Source organism: Pelodiscus sinensis, chromosome 2 (genome assembly GCF_049634645.1).
Source record: "Pelodiscus sinensis isolate JC-2024 chromosome 2, ASM4963464v1, whole genome shotgun sequence".
NCBI classification, from domain to species: domain Eukaryota; kingdom Metazoa; phylum Chordata; order Testudines; family Trionychidae; genus Pelodiscus; species Pelodiscus sinensis.
Genome location: NC_134712.1, coordinates 113,295,258 through 113,314,695, shown reverse-complemented (window position 1 = coordinate 113,314,695; position 19,438 = coordinate 113,295,258). Strand labels below are relative to the sequence as shown.

The window sequence follows — 19,438 nt, the reverse complement described above, 5'->3', positions numbered from 1 at the left end:
CAGGAACTATTTGTAATGCACAATTTATTCAGTTAATTTCACTGTGAGTTGTTGGCAATCAAACCGAGTTTTTGCAAATTTGTTATTCATGGAATGTTTCTTGAGAACAAATTTCAGCCTACTGATGATAGCAAGGAGAGTTTGCCCCATATATTCCCGATTCATTATCAACTAAAAGAATAATCTTTATTAAACACATACATACTATGATGGTATCCTGCAAAGAGAACTTCCTGCAAGGTGCTCAATATTCCCAACCTCCACTGAATTCACCAGGAACCGAGAACATCGGCAGCAGCTGAGGTACGCATCACCTTCATATCAAATCAACTTAAAAACTTTCAAATCTACAACATTCCTCTGAATAACCACTTATTTTCATGCTATACTTTTTACATTCTTATCTACCAAAGCTCTGGCTTGGGTTGCAGTGTTTTGCTGCTGCTGCCTGCCAAAGTCCTCTGCAAGTATGGCTTGCATTTGGTAAGCCAGACACCTGCTTCCCAGAAACATAATACTAAATGCAGACAGAGTGAGTGTCCTCATGGCAAACGAAATGCTGAATCTTTCAGCAGTCTCTGTTCCTTGTAAAGAAACCTTTTCCCTTTCCCATGTGCTTGTAGAGAATCATTTGTCAGTGCACAGAGTATTAAGCAGTGTTGGCTATTCATTGTCCTGCACCATGATCAGAAAATGTGCTGCTGATCTGATTGCTGCCCAACAGCCTCAAGTATTAAGCAGTGTACTGCCATCAAGTATGTCACTAATCAAGGGATGCTCAGTACTCTGGATATTGTGAAATTCTGTCACCTCCTCGGGGAAAGACAATTGGCAGAAATAATGGCAACTCTGAAGCACTAGGGGAAAAGCAGCTACGTCTTTCTTCATAAAAACTGGTTTCTTGTTCCCCTGCTTAGCTACAGCAGAGTGTTTCCAGTTCCCATTGGAACCTACAAGCATGAGACTGCAAAGGACTACAGCAAATTGGAGAATCAGGCCCCTGAAGAGCAAGAAATAGCCGGATGGCTGAATATAGATTTCATAGAATCATAGAATACTAGGACTGGAAGGGACCTCGAGAGGTCATTGAGTCCAGTCCCCTGCCCCATGGCAGGACCAAATGCTGTCTAGACCATCCCTGATAGACATTTATCTATAGCTATTTAGACTTGTGGAAATAATTTGCCACTCATCAGTGGGGCCACACCAAACACATGAAGCTCTGACTGGTAGGGCTTCGTTCCACTCTACTAGGTGGACCACTAGAGTGTGCTGCTGCCCCTAAGCTAAATGACTCGGTCTACTAGCTCATCCCTCTCAATGTCCAAAGTCACTACCATTTGCCATTGGGCTCCTGTTTAATGAAAAGTTAGCTTTAGCTATTTGCTGGTGACTTCTTTCTGTCCAGTCCAGCTATAGTACTGGAAGGACTGATTAAGGCGAGGATGAGAGGGGCCAATGGCTGGGCTGAGCATTTGGAAATTGAGAAATGTAATGTCTGTGTCTGAATTACCCAAAGCACAGACTAGAATTAAGCCCACATCAAACTCCAAAGTATTTTAGATTCATTTCCATACATGACAATGCAATAAAGGTAAAAAAAGGTTTCAGAATTCTACCATAAATATTAAAAAAAATATCACTTTCATAAAGAATTCTGAAATTTGTTTTATTCATCATACAATGTAATAACAAACTTTCCATTTTCCACTTCTTTTAACTATCGCTATTTGTTTTCAAGATATAAAGATGAATTGGAAAAGCCTTGGCTTTAATTAAATCCCCAAAAGGACTAGTAATCTTTGTGCATATTAAATTTTTAAGGCACTTACAAATGTTCAACTGATCAGCTCATTATACTACCACAACATGCCTCCTAAACCTAATTGAAATGAGAAGGCGGGGGGGGGGGGGGGGGAGATAGAGGGAACTGCCTACTGAAACATCTTCACTATGTATTTGTTTAAAAGATACAGTATGTCTATCTTTAAAAAATAACTCTAATAAGTGATCATGATCCTAATTCAAGAGCAGGAAAAAAAATCAATAATACAAGTTTCAACTCAGGAAGGCATATTAAATGTCAGTTCAAAGCAATTATACATAGTCTGTAACAAAAAGTAACAGAGATATCTTTACAAAAAAATCCAGCAATAACTCAGGGTGAAATTGTGACTTTACCAAAAGCCCTGGGTATGGGGCAGGGTACAACTGCACTGACCCAAGAACAGATTAGGAAGCAGATTGTGACTCAGACTTGCAGTCTGCCTTCTGGCTTTCCCTCTTCTTTGTGGGGAACACATCCTGAAGCCCAACCCCTGCCTGAACTGGCTCATTCATTGGGGGTGAATGTCATTTCCTCTGCCTGTAAAGCAGGTATCTGGTGTAAGTGGTCACCATATATCTCCTCTTATTCTTATGCAGCTGTGCAGTATGACTCATGAACTGATCTTGATGATTGTAATCTGGTTCCAAGGTGAATCTTTCTTTTTTCGTTTCCTAAGAATTTCCCAGTTTAAATATATGTAGCTCCAAGTATACATTATAGAAACTCTCACAGTTCTGTTCTCTCTAGGGTTTTTCCCTTGTGCATTGAACTATTTTTTACTAGCAGATTTACCCAGCATTGCGTGGATCCTTAATTCAATTGAGGAACACGCTTTTTTTTGAAAATATACATGTTTTATTTAAACAATTATATTTATAAAATAGAGTGTTTTTATTAAATGAGTTTTTATTTTAGAATTCTTTAAAAAGGGATTGTTACATTTTGAGGGGGTTTTTTTTAGTATTTTTTTTAAAATGGGAATGCCATCAAGTGTATTTTTTTATTCATCCCTATAAACTCTTATCATTTGCTATGGTTTTAACAAAAAGGACCATAATCAATTTGGTTTCCAATAACATTTCCTTCTCCTTTTCAAATCATAAGCTTTGATTTAGCTCTGCCTAAACAGAGTGCTACTCCAAAATTTCTTACTCCATTTTATCTCTTTTCTGGAAGGTTTATTAAGAAGCAATCCTATTCCAGTTTCATCCTATTTTTCTGTCTTATCTTGGCTCAGTCTCTTTCAACATTTGCTCAGTTATGTCAGTTTTGAGCACTGTATTTGATTTGGTGAGTCTGTCTCTTTTCTGCTTGATTTCAATCCCATTCCAGGCACATCCTGTTTTCCTGGCTCAACCAAACCCTTACACTGCTTTAAGTTATGATAAGAGGAAGCTGTATAACAAATTTGATGGTCCTAACTCTTTCTGTTTTGGAGGAGTTTTTGATCAAACAGACAAACTCTCTAAAATCTATAGCAGATTATATGGACTCTCATTTCTACCATTTCTCCTGGCTACAATTTCTTGCTCTTTTTCTAGATTCTCCAAAATTGCAAGTAACACCACCACAATCATTTGTGAAGCACTAAACCAGTGATAACATTGACTATCCAATATATTAAAGTACAGCTTTTGAAAATACATAAAGGTATGATCCCTGCTCACTTTTCCCTTTGAGTTAAATGAACTAGTAAGGCTAGCTGGAGTCAGACCCTGCTTCAACAAAATATATAATGCATACGCTTACCTTTAATTATGTTCTACAGTCTCACTGACTACAACGCAAGATCAGACCCTTAGCTAGTATATTATTTCGGATTGATACAGATAGTCTACAATACTACATAGCTCATTTAGTACTTACCTATGACGTATTCCACCCAGAACTGGTCTTTTTCAGGATTGTAAGGACGGTTGAAGTCAATCTGGATATGGAAAGGCTGTCCTCGCCGTACAATCAACTTTGGGTTGTAGAACTTGTCAGTATGATGCGCCTGCTTGTTGACTTCCTGGGTATCTTTGAACATGTGAACTTCCTTAACTTCAAAATTATCTATGTAGACAAACAAAAGGGGAAAAATAATCAATGTCTTTGTTTCATACGGGCACCATGCCATTTACCTTCTCTGATTCCATTTACTCAGAGTAATACCTTAGGGTATGTCTACACTAGAAAGTTAGTTCGAACTAACGGACGTTAGTTCGAACTAACTTTCCTATGCGCTACACTAGCGCTTCGCTAGTTCGAATTTGAATCGAACTAGCGGAGCGCTTAGTTCGAACTAGGTAAACCTCATTTTACGAGGACTAACGCCTAGTTCGAACTAGCTAGTTCGAACTAAGGGCTGTGTAGCCCTTTAGTTCGAACTAGTGGGAGGCTAGCCCTCCCCAGGTTTCCCTGGTGGCCACTCTGGCCAACACCAGGGAAACTCTATGCCCCCCTCCCGGCCCCGGACCCCTTAAAGGGGCACGGGCTGGCTACGGTGCCCGTGCCAGGTGCAAGCCTGCCAGCACCCAGCTAGCAGACCCTGCACCTGGCACGGCACAGAGCCACCCACCCGATGCCCCCCAGCCCACCCCCTCTTGCCGGGACCAGGCTGGCGGCTCCCGGGAGCTTGCCCTGGACCGCAAGAGGCGGGCACCTTCCTGGGCTAGTGCGGACATCGTGGACCTCGTCCACGATCTCCGCACTAGGCACAGGAAAGTGGCCGGCTAGGGCAGGAGAGCTGCCAGCCTGGCCACCCAGGACCAGGTGTGCATGAAAATCAAGGGGGTCCACTGAGACCCCCGACACTGAGCCCTGAGCTTACAATGGCCGTACTGGGTCAGACCAAAGGTCCATCTAGCCCAGTAGCCTGTCTGCCAACAGCGGCCAACCCTAGGGACCCTGGAGGGGATGGACCGAAGACAATGACCAAGCCATTTGTCTCGTGCCATCCCTCTCCAGCCTTCCACAAACTTTGGGCAGGGACACCACTCCTACCCTCTGGCTAATAGGACTCCATGGACCCAACCTCCATCACTTGATCTCACTTCCCTTTAAACTCTGTTCTAGTTCTAGCCTTCACAGCCTCCTGCAGCAAGGAGTTCCACAGGTTAACTATTTGCTTTGTCAAGAAGAACAACTTTCTCTTACTAGTTTCAAGCCTGCTACCCATTCCTTTCCTTTGGTGTCCTCTAGTCCTTCTTTATGGGAACTCGGGAAGAACTTTTCTGTATGCACCCTCTCCACCCAACCCCTGCTTTTAGAGACCTCTATCCTGTCCCCCCTCCGTCTCCTCTTTTCTAAGCTGAACAGTCCCAGTGTCTGTAGCCTCTCTTCATCTGGGACCTGTTCCCAACCCCTGATCATGTTAGTTGCCCTCCCCTCTCCCAGCCTTTCTCTTCCCCTCTCCCACCTCCTTTTCCCAGTCTCCCCCAGTTTTTTTCAATAAAGACAGAGTCAATGTTGGAAGAAACGTTATCTTTATTTTGTACATCAATAAGAAGGGGGGCTAGGGAAGGGCAAGTGGAAGGAGGTGAGGGAGGAATGGGGTACGAGCCCCCGATGGGGAGGACTGGGCTGGCTCTGCGGGCTTCTGGGGGTGGAAGCTCTCCTGCAGCCCCCCAATTACTCCCTCTCCCCAGATGGCAGCCTGCGGCAAGTGCAGCCGGGCTGATGGCCGAGTGGTGTGATGTGCCCAGTGTGGGCACTCAGGGCACTCCAAGCCAGAACTTCTTTGCAAGCGGGGCACCCCTTAGAACTGTGTGTCCGGGGTGGGGGTCGGGACCCTTTAAGCGCAGCCCTCGGCTAGCCTGAGACAGTATCTCCATGCTCTAAGTCCTCCTTTTATGCCCTGCCGGCACTGCTTCCGGCCATCATTAAGCCCTGTTCAGAGTCCACTCAATGTGGACTTACTAGTTCGAACTAGCAAAACGCTAGTTCGAACTAGTTTTTAGTTCTAGACGCGTTAGTTCGAACTAGCTTAGTTCGAATTAACTAATTCGAACTAAGTTAGTTCGAACTAGCGCTGTAGTGTAGACGTACCCTTACTGGTTAATAGCCCCACTGCATCAGAGAAAAAAGATTATGATCTGGTTAGGTTTTATATCTGATTGGCACAAATGTAAATGTCTTTGTATGTTTCAGGAGAGGAGAGAATCATAGTTGACTATTACCCTGGAGAATTGGATTCTGTCCCTGCCTCTCACTCAGCAGTACTGTATGATGCTAGATAAGTCACTAAAACCAAACTTTTCACAGGTGGCTACTACCTGTGTCTTCCCCATTTTCTGGATGTCCAACATGAAACACCTGAGAACAGATTTTCAGAAATGTTGAGCATTCACAACTGAATTGAAGTCAATTGGAGTGGGGCACTGAACACAAAGGCTACGTCTACACTGGCCACAATTTCCGGAAAAGCCATGCAAATCAGGTAAGTCAGGATAGGGAAATCCGCGGGGGATTTAAATATCCCCCGCGGATTTAAATAAACATGTCCGCCGCTTTTTTTCCGGCTTGGGGAAAAGCTGGAAAAAAAGCGTCTAGACTGGCGCGATCCTCCGGAATAAAGCCCTTTTCCAGAGGATCTCTTATTCCTACTTCGAAGTAGGAAGGGAGGAAATCATTTCCTCTGCTTAATTTTGGTCCAACAAGTTCCAAAATAGCCTCTGATTTTGGGTGCCAAACTTTGGTCCAGCTGAAGGCCTGGGTGTTGGGCATGTACTCAGCACTTCTGAAAAGCAGGCCAAAGGTGGACCCTAATTAAGGATCCTAAAGACTGATGTATCCAGAAACAGAGGCCACAGCTGAAAATCTTGGCCTAGCTTCTTTTGACCCACATGCTTGGTTCCTGAGGGGGGGAAAATGAGTATAAAACAAAGCAACTTTAATTAAATTTTCTACTCAAGTTATTATATCACACCTATCACCCATAATACCTGAGCTCCTTGCAGGAAACTTCTATGCTATTATCCCAAATTGGCTCATAGCAGAAGTTTTCTCCTAAAATGAGCCTTGGGCTAGAACAGCTGCAGCACTCACGTATACAGGTGTACCTATCCCAGAACACTGGTGAGCCCAGTAATTATAAGAATTCATATGAGTGGTGACCCTTTTGTCACAATACATTGTCCCATGCCTAGATGAAATCCCAACTGCTGAAGTTAAGGTCTCATAAATGATGCAGATACATAATGCATACTCATTGCAATCCTATTGTCTCTGAATTAAAATTTTATTCAGCAACACAGAGAACTGTGGTTACCCAGTGCAGGGTGGGGGGCAGGAATTATTGCCTCAGATGCTATCCAGTTGGCCTATTATGGGAACACTTTTCTAAGGCAGATCTCTGAGTGCCGCAGAGTGATATATTCTGAGAACAGTCAGCAGGTTAATCCTACTGTTATAGGCTATGTCTAGACTGCAAGCCTCTTTCGAAAGAGGCTTTTTCGAAAGATACTTTCGAAAAAGCCTCTTTCGAAAGAGAGCGTCTAGACTGCACACGGAACTTTCGAAAAAGCAAGCCGCTTTTTCGAAAGAAAGCAGCAAGTGAGTCTGGAAGCTCTCTTTCTAAAAAGCCCTGTTTGCTTTCAAGAACGCCTTTTTTCGAAAGAGCACTTTCGAAAAAAGGCGTTCTTCCTCGTGGAATTAGGTTTACCGCCGTCGAAAGAAAAGCCGCATTCTTTCAATTTAGTTTCGAAAGAACGCAGCTGCAGTCTAGACGCAGGTGAAGATTTTTCGAAAAAAGGCTACTTTTTTCGAAAAAAACCCTGAGTCTGGACACAGCCTATAGTGAAACTCTCACAAGCAGTTTCCCCATTTTCATTTTCACCATGTATCCTCCATGGGGCACTTCTATTCAGTTATGCTGTGATCTGAACTTGCATCATTCTGTCACCAGTTGTCTGTCAACTTTTCAAGAGCTCTTTCTGTTCTGTCTGAAGTACAACTGTGAGAGGGAGCTTACTAGGACTCCATGACACAAGTATCATATCAACACCTATTTCCCCCATAAAGCTAGTATTTTTTCTGTCCAATTTGCCTTCCATGGCTTGCTTGTGTTCAACATTCCCGCTGGCAGAATCCTCTGCATTTTCCTGAGAAGGCGGATGCCCTAAGTATATGCACTCAGCATTTTCCTTTCTTATGGCTAGTGCCCTGCAATATAGACAATGAAAAAAGGTAGTGGGTGCTTAGCATCCACCAGCTACCAGCTCCCCCTTCCCATCCCTACCTCCTGCCCTTCACAATTATCTGTTCCTCAGCATGCAGAAGGTGCTGGGAGGGTGAGGGAGGAGTGGGGATGGGGTACACTCAGGTGAAAGGGCAGAAAAAGATGGGGCAGGAGGTTCAGGAAAGAGATCAGGTGGAGATGGATGGGGTTTTGGAGCACCCCACGTGCCTTGAAGAAGATGGCATCTGTGCCCTGAAAGATCTTTGCAAACACTTGGGCAGATTCAGTCCTGTGCCTACACTGACTGCTCCAGGCATTGGTCTTGGCACAGAACTCCAGCAGCAGAAAGTGTGACAGGAAGGGCAAATTTCAGCTGTGGAAAGTGGTAGCAGCCTAGAAGGGAAGCGGAGACGGCCAGCTCAGCAAGTGAAATGTGCTTGTCAGGGCAGAGTGTAGCTAGGGCAGCTAGAGGAAGTGCTGATAAGCTTATCCTTGCTGTAGCTTCCTCTGTTTTGGAGCCTCCAATAGAATTTAACCACACCCACCACTTCTGAAATCCTTTTGGGTTCCCCCTTTCATGTCCTAGCCTCCCTCAAGGCTATCTCTCAGGCATTTTTTTAATATACGGTGTTAAAATAAGCTAGAGTATGGCCTGCGTAGCCATTTATTGGTAGAACAGAGTGACATTTTGATTTCCCAGATAGATGACAAGGAATCAACTGTCATTATTAGATCATCTCCTGACCTAGAGAGAAAAATTGGGGCATTACTTGGTGCTGTTTTGCGACTTGGGATAAACAGACAATAATTCAATAGTTCCCTCCTGCTTTTTGCCAGACTAGTCTGAAAGCCCTGTCAATTGATGGAGCTCAAGGTCAAAGTTCCCCTAGTATCCTCTCAACCTTCAGAGGGTCCCTTACCCTGTGTTGGCTGTCTGGTGGCTCCCAGCATGGGCGCAGTAGTGTCTGGCCCCAATCCAGCCTCCAAGCTGACATTGTTGCCTAGTCAACAATGCTTCCGTAAAGTACCAGGCTAAGGGCCTGGAGACGAGTGTTCTGTTTCTGAGTGCCACTAATTCTCTTCTGTGCCTGAGTTTCCTCTTCTGAGAAATGGGGCTAACAGCACCCTCCTTCATTGAGTGGTTTGAGATGCTTGGATGAAAGGCACCGTCTAAAATGTGCACCACATTTGCACCATCTGGGTATCTGACCCAGAATTATCTTAAGCTTTCTGTGGGTGCTTTTGAATATGGAATACCAGAACTGAACCTTAGTTAGAAAATAGGTTAATGTTAATGTAGTAACACACATAGTATCTTTGCCCTAATGTTTCCTTATCATTCCATGAAATAATTGGCAAGATGAATTCCCTTCCTTGAATGCTCTATTTTAAACTACAGAAACAAAGTTTTGAGAATGATAATTAAAGAAATATTCTCATCTGACATTTCCTGATGAGATCAGCAATGTCATAGAGACTCAGCCTGTTTGAGAAATACCAGAGATACTTGTGGTTACAGTTAGATAAATGACTATGCAAAAATTGCACCATCTCACTCCTCTGAATACTGAGGGAGAACTTGTAAGTTATATTGACTAATTTTATGATAAAACCTTCACCCCTTACGCACACTCCTGCAAGCATGAATGCATCCATGAAAGAATGAGCTGAATTCTATTCCACTTGATACATATAGCCTATTGGTTGGTTTGGAGTTATTTAGCCTTGACAAATCAATGCTGGCTATTCCTTATGATCCTATTATCTTCCAGATGTTTAAAAAATGTATAATAATTTTTTCCGGTATCTTTCCAAATATCAGAGTTCAGCTGTCTGGTCTATACTTTCCCAAGTTGTCTTTGTTCCCCTTTTTAAAGAAAGATATTACATTTCACCAGTCCTCCAAGAGTTCTCAAATATAATGGTTCCAAGATTGCTTCAACTATCTCCTTAAGTATCATGGATTGAATTTCACCAGGTCCTATGGACTTGAATACATCTAACCTATAGAAGTACATTTAAACTTCTTTCCATATTTAGCTGTCATTCCATTCCCATTGTCATTAATATTAATCGTGCTACATATCCGGTCACAAATGACCTTTTTGGTGAAGACTGCAGAAAACATAGGTGTTAAACACCTCAGCTTTCTTGGTGTTGTCTGTTATGAGTGCTTGTTCCCCCACTAAGAAGAGGGACTGTCCTTTAATTTGTATTTCTCTTGCTCCTACTTTACTTATAGAACCTCTTCTTATTGTAATGTATTTCCCTTGCTAGATGTAATTAATGTTTTGCCTTCGCTTTTCTGATTTTGTTCCTACATACTTGTACTATTTTTTTATACACATAAGAGTTGCAAGAGTATGTCCCCTTATCATGAGTTATGTGCTGCCTTGTGGAAAATGGATCTAGAATAAGCCAGAGAGGGAAATGTCTGTTAGAAATATTCTGAGCATTTTTACTACTGTAATCCTTATAGAATAATCCAGGTGGATTTAAAAAGGGATGAAACTTTTGTAGCAGTTTTTCAAGAAGCCTGCAGAATTAAACAGAGACTAGTAATCTTCCTGTAAAGTTTTTTAAACTGCTGATCGATCCAATAGGAAGTTGTATCCTTTCTGTGGCTGGGATTGTGACAAACTCTGAGGTTTAAAATTGCATGTAAAGAAAGTTTATCATAACCCCATCCATAGAAAGGATACAAATTCCTGATTAGAATGAACAGCAGGTTTATAAATGCTATAAAGGAAGGTTACTATTCTCTATTTAATTCTACAGGACTTTTCCATTCAGGGATCTGAGCTCCTTTGCTCTAGATCATTTTCTTACAGGCTGTGTCCAGACTCAGGGTTTTTTTCGAAAAAAGTAGCCTTTTTTCGAAAAAACCTCACCTGCGTCTAGACTGCAGCCGCGTTCTTTCGAAATTAAATCGAAAGAACGCGGCTTTTCTTTCGATGGCGGTAAACCTCATTTCACGAGGAAGAACGCCTTCTTTCGAAAGTTCCTCTTTCGAAAGAAGGCGTTCTTCAATGTAAATAGGGCTTCTTCGAAAGAGAGCATCCAGACTCACTGGATGCTTTCTTTCGAAAAAGCAAGCCGCTTTTTCGAAAGTTCAACGTGCAGTCTAGACGCTCTCTTTCGAAAGTATCTTTCGAAAGAGGCTTGCAGTCTAGACATAGCCACAGAGGCAAATAGCCAATGAAGAACTAATAGAGCCTTAGAGGAATACGTCAATATTTTATCGGTGCCAAAGAACATTTTCCTTGTGCCTGGGACATCTGCTCACCTCACTTCTTCAGATTTACCAACACCACATTTATAACAAGGCTGACAAGATCATCATTAACTTAAGTCAGGAGATCTCATGAGTTTCCCAGTGGAATGTTACGCAAGTTGCTCTTTCATGGCACTGCCTCAACTCCCTCCCAATGCAGGAACACACCACATAAAAGTGGTAGTGCCCTCTATTGCCATAAATCACATGTGGGATTTTTGTGGATCTGGGGGAAGTGGGGAATGTGAGGATGCATTTTTGGCTTGGTCTACACTTGTAAGTTTAAAGTGCAGCTGGGGTAGCATTGCTGTGGCAGTGTGGCTACGGCACCAGCGCTAGGAGAGAGCTTGCTCAGTGCTATAAGTAAACCACCCCCTAGAGAGGAGTAGCTATCAGTGCTGGAAACCTGTTTTCACTGGTGCTTTACAGACTTGTAACTTGCTGCGTTAAGGGGGATGCTTTTTCACACCCCCCCCCCCCGAGTGAGGAAGTTACAGCACAGTAAAGTGGCCGTGTAGACAAGTCCTTTGTCTCAATATTTTTGATCCCTCTGATAAAATTTGGGACAATTCAGTGGGGAGTTTTACTCCTGCTTTCAGAAATAAGAGGCCAGGTCACCCCTTCTGTTATTTTTAGATCAAGCATCTTTAAGAAACTAAAAAGGAAATTCATCCTATAACTTCAGTGTCGGTTTGCTTCTTCTCAGGGTCTTTATGAAGCTTATGTCAAAGTGCAGCCCTACTATGCTTGCAGAAACTTTTTGCTCTCCAGTTTCGACATGGAAAGTGTTTAAAATGAACTGATCTACACTGACCATAGGCAGCTGACCTGTGCCTTTGCAACAAAAGTTGTTGTGTTAGTTGCAATGGCCAAAATATCTGAAAGGCTCCTGGATACTGAATGCTTTAGACATCAGCGTTTATAGAAAATAAAAATAGGAAAGGAATTCAATAAAAAGCACTGGGATGTTTAGAGCTTTCAACAGACCCTCTTGAACAGCTGAACCTTTTTGTTCAAAACAGATAGCAAGCAGCGGAGGGACAGCTTTGAAGTGAAATCTTCTTGATTGGCAGACATCAGCACTGGAGCAGACATTCAGGCAAGCTGGCTTTATGAGCAAGAAGGAGCAGTTTGATGACTTGTAAAACATTTATAAAGGAAGAATTTTAAACTTCCATGGCAACACATTAGCACAAGTAAAATTTCTTTGTCAACACAAAAAATAGCCTTCAAAACTTCGTGATTTCCTCAAGAACAAGATAGAAATGGCTTTGGACTAGAAGAATTGTGGGATCTAAGCTGGAATCATTTGGCAAACAGAGCAAAGGAAGGATGGCTCAGTGGTCAAGTCACTGACCTGAGAACTACAAATTCAATCCCCTCTTCTGCCCCAGACTTCTTGGGGATAAACAGCACTTCCTACAACATCATAGAGGTAAGTTGTGAAGATAAACACATTTGGAGATTGTGCATTGTAAGAGGCGCATGTAAGCAACTTAAACTGTACACTCATCAATGCAGGGCTCAGATCCCTGGCATGTCCTCTCCTGCTGGCAAATTTTTACCTTGTGCATGTCTGCACAACACACCTGCTCTGTGCAGCAAGTGCCAACTCCTATATCCAGAGGCCAGCTCATTCCTTCTGGTACTTCTGAAAACGGGGTGAGAACAGCAGCAATCCCATCCCCAGTCAGATCCTTCTCAAAGGATCCTCAAAGTGTATTTTCCTGGCTTGCCAACTGCATTTTCCTCAGCAGTGTTATTCCTGCAGAACTAAGAGATAATGTAGAGCAAACAAGTCCCCTCAGAAAGTTTCTAGGAAAATTCTCCCCTTCCGCACATTACGATACAGAAGAACCTCTACGTTTATCTGATTAGAGAGTTCTAAGTCGTCAACTTCCTTATTTGTTAATAATCTCTCTGCTTGCCAGAGAGGCAGGAAGAGGATGTTTCAGACTTCTCACCACATTTTACTTGCCCTGAAAGTTTTAATTTTGTAGGCAGAAAAAAAAAAAGCATAAAAATCTCCCCTAAAGCTCGTCAAAAGTATTTGGGAGTCTTTCTACTAACTTCAACTGGCTTTGGTTCAGGCCCACGATACCACTTTTCTAATCCTCCTCTCAGGCATCCAGAGATTTTAGGCATATCTGATTTTATTAATATTTTTCCTTTGAAATCCTGTGTCTCCCCAGTAGCCACAGATGAACCTTCCTATGTCATGATGCATTACACTAGATGATATCAAAACACAAACCAACATACAACAGCAAGGATTTTTGAAAAGCATAATCCATGGTTCCATGCTTAACATGACATTGCTTGTCTGTTTTTCAAAGCGATGTTTATTAATTAAAGAAACATTTACATATTAGGATGGGAAGGGTGGATGATTTTGTGGTTAAGACGCAGGATTAAGGTTAAAGAAATCAAGGCTACAAAATCTACAAGTACAACTTTGAGCAGGTCACTAAGGGTGTGTCTACACAGCAAAGTTATTTCAGATTAACGGCTGTTATTCCGAAATAACAGTGCGAGCGTCTATACAGCAATTCTGTTATTTCGAAATAATTTCAAAACAACAGATGCCTTATTCCAACTTCTGTAAACCTCATTCTATGAAGAATAAAGGCCTATTCTGAAATAGCTATTTCGCTTCTGCTATTTCAAAACTGGCCCTCACTAGGGCCATTCTAAGTTATTCCTCCTGGGGCTGTAAACCGAGATAACACAGCTATACTGCAGGAAAGCCACAAAATTAGTCTGAAGCAGTCTTCCCTAATGTAGATAAGCTATTTTGGAATAACTATTCCAGAATAGCTTATTCCGAAATAACTGTGCAGTGTAGACATACGCTAAAACTCTCCGCTCTTTGGTAAAATGGGGATATTACTGCTTACTCAGTTTTATTGAGTGCTTTGAGATCCATGACTGAGAATTGTTGTAGAATTTTCATGTATTATTATATCATATCCTACTTGGTCCTGGACTTGATGACCTCTCGAGTTCCCTTCCAGTTCTAGTGTTCTATGATTCTAAGATACTGCCCTGGTTGCTCTGTAGAACTAGCTCCGCTATTAATTCCAGATAATGTGCATTATAAATTTAGCCTCTTTTGTTAGTGAATCATTCAAGCATCAAGCCTGATTTCTTTAAATGTGTGTTATTTATAAGCATTATTTTCATATTATTTTCAGCTGGCATGTGACCTATTTGTCCCAAAGATTTCACATTGTTATTCAGTATTTTTTGCATAGCCATACAAGTCACATGTTATCAATTCTGATCCCTAATAGGTAAACTGACACTTTGTAACCAGAGCATGACAAGCAATTTCTGGTAATTTTAAAGGATTTTGCAAACATTTTCAGCAATAGGCAGCAATCATCTGAATGCTTATGAACAAACACAAAATGTGACTTGTAGGGATTATAATGACCTCAACTCAGTGTTACAGTTGTCAAAATATTCCTGAATCTTTCTCTTCCATCTACTATTTTACATGGTGAATCTGGAGCAGCCCACTTAATTTCTCTGTGCATCAGCTTCTCTGCCTGCAAGACAGAGATAACCAGGGCTGTCTTTACCCATGCACAGAATATGTAGCTGCGTAGGGCACCTGAAAATTTGGGACACACCTGGGTCTTAATTCCTATCCCCGGTTTGTGGCTCTGCTTCCTCTCGAGATGATCGATTAACATAAGAGTGAAAAAGCCGGCCAGACCTATCAGCAGAACACTGAACCCGTGAAAGAGCTTTCAAGTGGTAATGAAGCCATTGAACAGGCACTAGGAGCCCCCAGGTATATACTCTCAGTTTCTGAATTTTGTCTATAGGGCCTGAGTTTAAAATTTACTTAAAAATATTTCATTTGTGTTGCTGAAGATTATAAAGTCACATGGCCAAAAAATTGTCACCCCCATCCTGGGCTGTCACCAGGGATGGGACACAACTTGAATAGTACTGCACAGGGCCCCATCAATCCCAAGGGTGATCCTGGAGATTACGTCATCTGTCAGATAGGGAGATGAAATTAAGTTTCATTCATTAAAGCTCTCTCAAGAGCTTTCAGGTCCTCAAATGACAGGGGCTACAGATTTACCTAGCTTTGTTAGACAAAAAAACAAACAAACAAAAAAAAAACCACACACACACACACAAATAGATACTGAAAGATAGAAAGAGTTCAGTTCTTAAAATGTGCAGTAGACGGTACCTTTCAAGTTAACTCCCCTGGGTACCAAACCAGTCATCTCCATGACAGGGACCTCATCTTCTTCAGCATTGGAGACATTTTGGGGGAGGGCTCTACGGCCACTCAGGGTAGGAGGAATTGGGTTTTTTTTCTCTTTGTCAATGCCGGTTGGTTCAGACATTGTAACAGTGTTGCAATCCCCTACAAGGGAAAAAGGAGAGCAAAAGGACAGGATAGGGAGTTAGAGTTGCACATCTAAGAGGGAGAAACAAATACCAGGATGCAGTGTCAATGAGCTGTGCATTTTCAGTCTCACATAAAGAAAGGCAGAAAGCATCAGGCTAACAATGGATTACAATCCCCAGGGGATTAGCAGGTATTTTGTGATTTTCAAAACATTTGAAGAAGAGAAGAATAAACCCAAACACAAAAGGGTTTGCCTAGGAATAGCAAGACTTCAAGACATTTGGGAGACGCCACAGGTTAGGATTAAATACATACATATATTATCCTCTGAAAAAGCATCACTGCAGAGTAAGTGGTGAATTAACATCCCCGACAAGTGAATCTCATAAATTCTCAACCCTGATTTAATATACACACAAATTATAATGCAAACGTAAATCCAAAACACTACAAAATGTTTGAGCTGACTGCTACCAGTGTCACAATAGGGCTATTTTACATACACAAAAATCTGAAGAGTTTTCCCCACAGACACCAGACAATAAAAATCACCGCTCACACCTTCAGGTTTCAAGAAAAGGAGAACAGAAACTTTTTCTTCACTTACTTCTCTAGAGTAAATCAATAAAAGGAAAATTGTAAATATTGGCTGAGAAGAGAATTCCTTTCGAGGTAGCATAAAACTGATTTCATATCTATTTTGTATGTGTGTGGCAATGAGAGAGAGACTGTCGCCTGCTCAGAAAAACACAATTCAGTGCTGAGAACTCAGCTTCTTCTCAATACCCCTTTAAGCAGCATTTCAAAACATGGCAATATTTTAACAGCATTAATCTTTTAGAGTCAGTGTTTAGCCAGTGTACCTTCTTTTCAAACGTTCTCACTCCTGCTCCTCGGAGACTTGCTCAAATGCAACGAAATCTGGCAATAATTGGGGGCTCTTAAGTAACTGCAGTATATCCCCTCCCCTTGCAATAGGGCAGAGCTGGGAGACTTCCCTTCCTGTCAAGCCCTCCCCACACCAACTCCAGGCAGCAGCCACAGCTGCTGGAGGCTTGGGTGGCTCCCACTCTTCTGCCCCACCCCCACATGCACATCAGAAGGATTTCAATATACAAGTTTGCCATGCTGCTCCATATCAGGGGGGTCTAACTCCTGAGCTGTGGCAAAGCAGAGCTCAGCCGCACTCTACATTCTTAGGGCTAACCCTGGCACCTCTCATTGCTGCTCAGAGTTCTTCCAGGTGGCCAGCCTGCAAGGGGCTATTACGCTATCTAGGAATTGACAGATTATAAAGGGACATGCCCTTTTCCCTTAATCATATCCCTGAATTGTTCCTGTGCCAGAGGCTGCAAAGACAATGGCACAGATCCTGTCCTATGCCATTTGCTCTACGCCACTTGCACTTTCCACACCAGGGCTGTGTCCAGACTCAGGAGTTTTTTCGGGAAAAGTAGCCTTTTCCCGAAAAAACTTCCCCTGCGTCCAGACTCAAGCCGCGTTCTTTCGAAATTATTTCAAAAGAACGCGGCTTTTCTTTTGATGGCGGTAAACCTCGTTTCACGAGGAAGAACGCCTTCTTTCGAAAGTTCCTCTTTCAAAAGAAGGCGTTCTTCAATGTAAATAGGGCTTCCTCGAAAGAGAGCATCCAGACTCGCTGGGTGCTCTCTTTCGAAAAAGCGGATTGCTCTTTCGAAAGATCCGCCTGCAGTCTAGACGTGATCTTTCAAAAGAGCCTCTTTCGAAAGAAGCCTGCAGTCTAGACATAGCCCAGGGAATTTCAGTCTGCTAGTTACACTTGGGCTGTGTCTAGACTGGCCAGTTTTTCCGGAAAATCAGCTGCTTTTCCATAAAAACTTGCCAGCTGTCTACATTGGCCGCTTGAATTTCCGCAAAAGCACTGACGATCTCATGTAAGATTGTCAGTGTTCTTGTGGAAATACTGTGCTGCTCCCATTTGGGCAAAAGTCCTTTTGCTCAAAACTTTTGCGCAAAAGGGCCAGTGTAGACAGCCCAGATTTGTTTTCCGCAAAAAAGCCCTGATCGCAAAAATGGCAATCGGGGCTTTTTTGTGGAAAAGCACGTCTAGATTGGCACAGACGCTTTTCCGCAAAAAGTGCTTTTGCAGAAAAGTGTCCTGCCAATCTAGATGCTCTGTTCCAAAAATGCTTTTAATGGAAAACTTTTCCATTAAAAGCATTTCTGGAAAAATCATGCCAGTCTAGACGTAGCCTTGCTGTATTGCCCCTTTGCACTGCTAGGCTATGTCTATATTGGCAGGTTGTTGCACCAGAAGAGTGCAAATGAGGCTAAGCGTGGAATATCGCTGAGCCTCATTTGCATACCTAATGAGCCACCATCTTTGAAGAAGTGGTTCTTACGCTAGAAGGAGCTGTCTACACTGCCCCTTATTGCACAATGCCGTTCTTCCTGAAAATAATCAGCATAGTGGCATTGCACAAGAGGGTTTTTCTTGCGCAAGAAGGGGCAGTGTAGACAGCTCCTTCTAGCGCAATAGCCACTTCTGCAAAGATGGTGGCTCATTAGGTATGAAAATGAGGCTTGGCAATATTCCATGCTTAGCCTCATTTGCATACTTCTGGCGCAACAACCCGCCAGCATAGACATAGCCCTAGAGTGGTGCATAGGGGCCACATGGGTTGGCCCAAAACTGGGTTATTCCCTCCTGCTCAGTCTTAAAGTCGAGCCAGATGTTTAGTTGATGTAAATCTATGCAGATGCATTGGAATCAATTTATACCATGTGATGATATGGCTTAGAGCCTGTGTATCGTGCTTGGAAAAATTTCCCCTATACATTTATGTTTTGGGGGTACAAATATCTACAGGCACAATTTTGCAAGTGCAAAATTAGAGAGTCATTTCTCATTCTGTGCGGCTGTGTCTAGACTGGCATGATTTTGCGGAAATACTTTTAACAGAAAAGTTTTTCCGTTAAAAGTATTTCCACAAACAAGCGTCTAGATTGGCATGGATGCTTTTGCACAAAAGCATCCATGCCCAGTATAGATGCGCTTTTGCGCAAGAAAGCTCCAATAGCCATTTTAGCCATCGGGCTTTCTTGCACAAAAAATTAAGGTGCCTGTCTACACTGGCCCTCTTGCGCAAGTATTCTTGCGCAAGAGGGCTTATCCCTGAGCGGGAGCATCAAAGTATTTGTGCAAGAAGTGCTGAATTCTTACAATAGAACGTCAGTGCTCTTGCACAAATTCAAGCGGCCAGTGTAGACAGCTGTCGAGTTTTTGCACAAAAGCAGCCTCTTTCGTGCAAAATCTTGCCAATCTAGACGCACCCTGCCTATATATCTACAGTTAAAGAGCCACAGTTTGGGAGATTAAATCACCCTTCTGTCTGAACTTGCATTAATGGTTCTTTTACAGATAAGTCCTAATCCTATAGTAATGGTTTGATCCATTTTGCAGTGTACTTGTTCACTTGATGCATTACATAACACTTAGCAAAACCCTGTTCGCCTATGTGTGGGGTGTTCACACAATTAGGATGGCAAGAGTAAATACTTAAAGACTAATGATAGCTTTAGCACCTGCAATAACTTTTACTTCTTCCAATTGACCAATTTCAGGTTGATTTGGTCTCTTTAATGGTCAACAGGAGTCAGCTAGAAGAATAAGACACATGCTACCCATCACTACATAGTGTGCAGTAGTCAAGTGGGTTCAGATACCTCCAGGACCACATTGCCTCCAGACACAATGATGTTTTTCCTCTGCCACACACCATAAGACTATGGGAAATAAAGAAGCAGAGAGAATGAACT

The 19,438-nt window shown here is 42.5% G+C and overlaps 1 protein-coding gene and 1 long non-coding RNA gene across 7 annotated transcripts in view; one reads left to right on the top strand and one right to left on the bottom strand.

The window, feature by feature from the left end:
* LOC112543988 (uncharacterized) overlaps positions 1-19,438 on the top strand; it is a 74,642-nt gene that overhangs the window by 4,297 nt on the left and 50,907 nt on the right. For both annotated transcript variants that reach the window (XR_012901666.1, XR_003087282.2), the window contains exons 2-3: positions 6,074-6,248; positions 12,285-12,697. This is a non-coding gene — a long non-coding RNA (uncharacterized LOC112543988). The remainder of the gene's footprint in view (positions 1-6,073; positions 6,249-12,284; positions 12,698-19,438) is intronic.
* F13A1 (coagulation factor XIII A chain) overlaps positions 1-19,438 on the bottom strand; it is a 111,600-nt gene that overhangs the window by 67,372 nt on the left and 24,790 nt on the right. For 2 of the 5 annotated variants that reach the window (XM_075921293.1, XM_075921292.1), the window contains exons 2-3: positions 15,476-15,655; positions 3,695-3,883 (exon numbers count right to left, since the gene is read on the bottom strand). In XM_075921293.1, coding sequence (XP_075777408.1) covers positions 3,695-3,883; positions 15,476-15,655 — 369 coding nt within the window. Of the gene's footprint in view, positions 1-3,694; positions 3,884-15,475; positions 15,656-16,247; positions 16,271-16,503; positions 16,662-19,438 lie in introns of those variants that run through there. The other 3 variants (XM_014581439.3, XM_075921294.1, XM_075921295.1) reach the window with 3 other exon arrangements.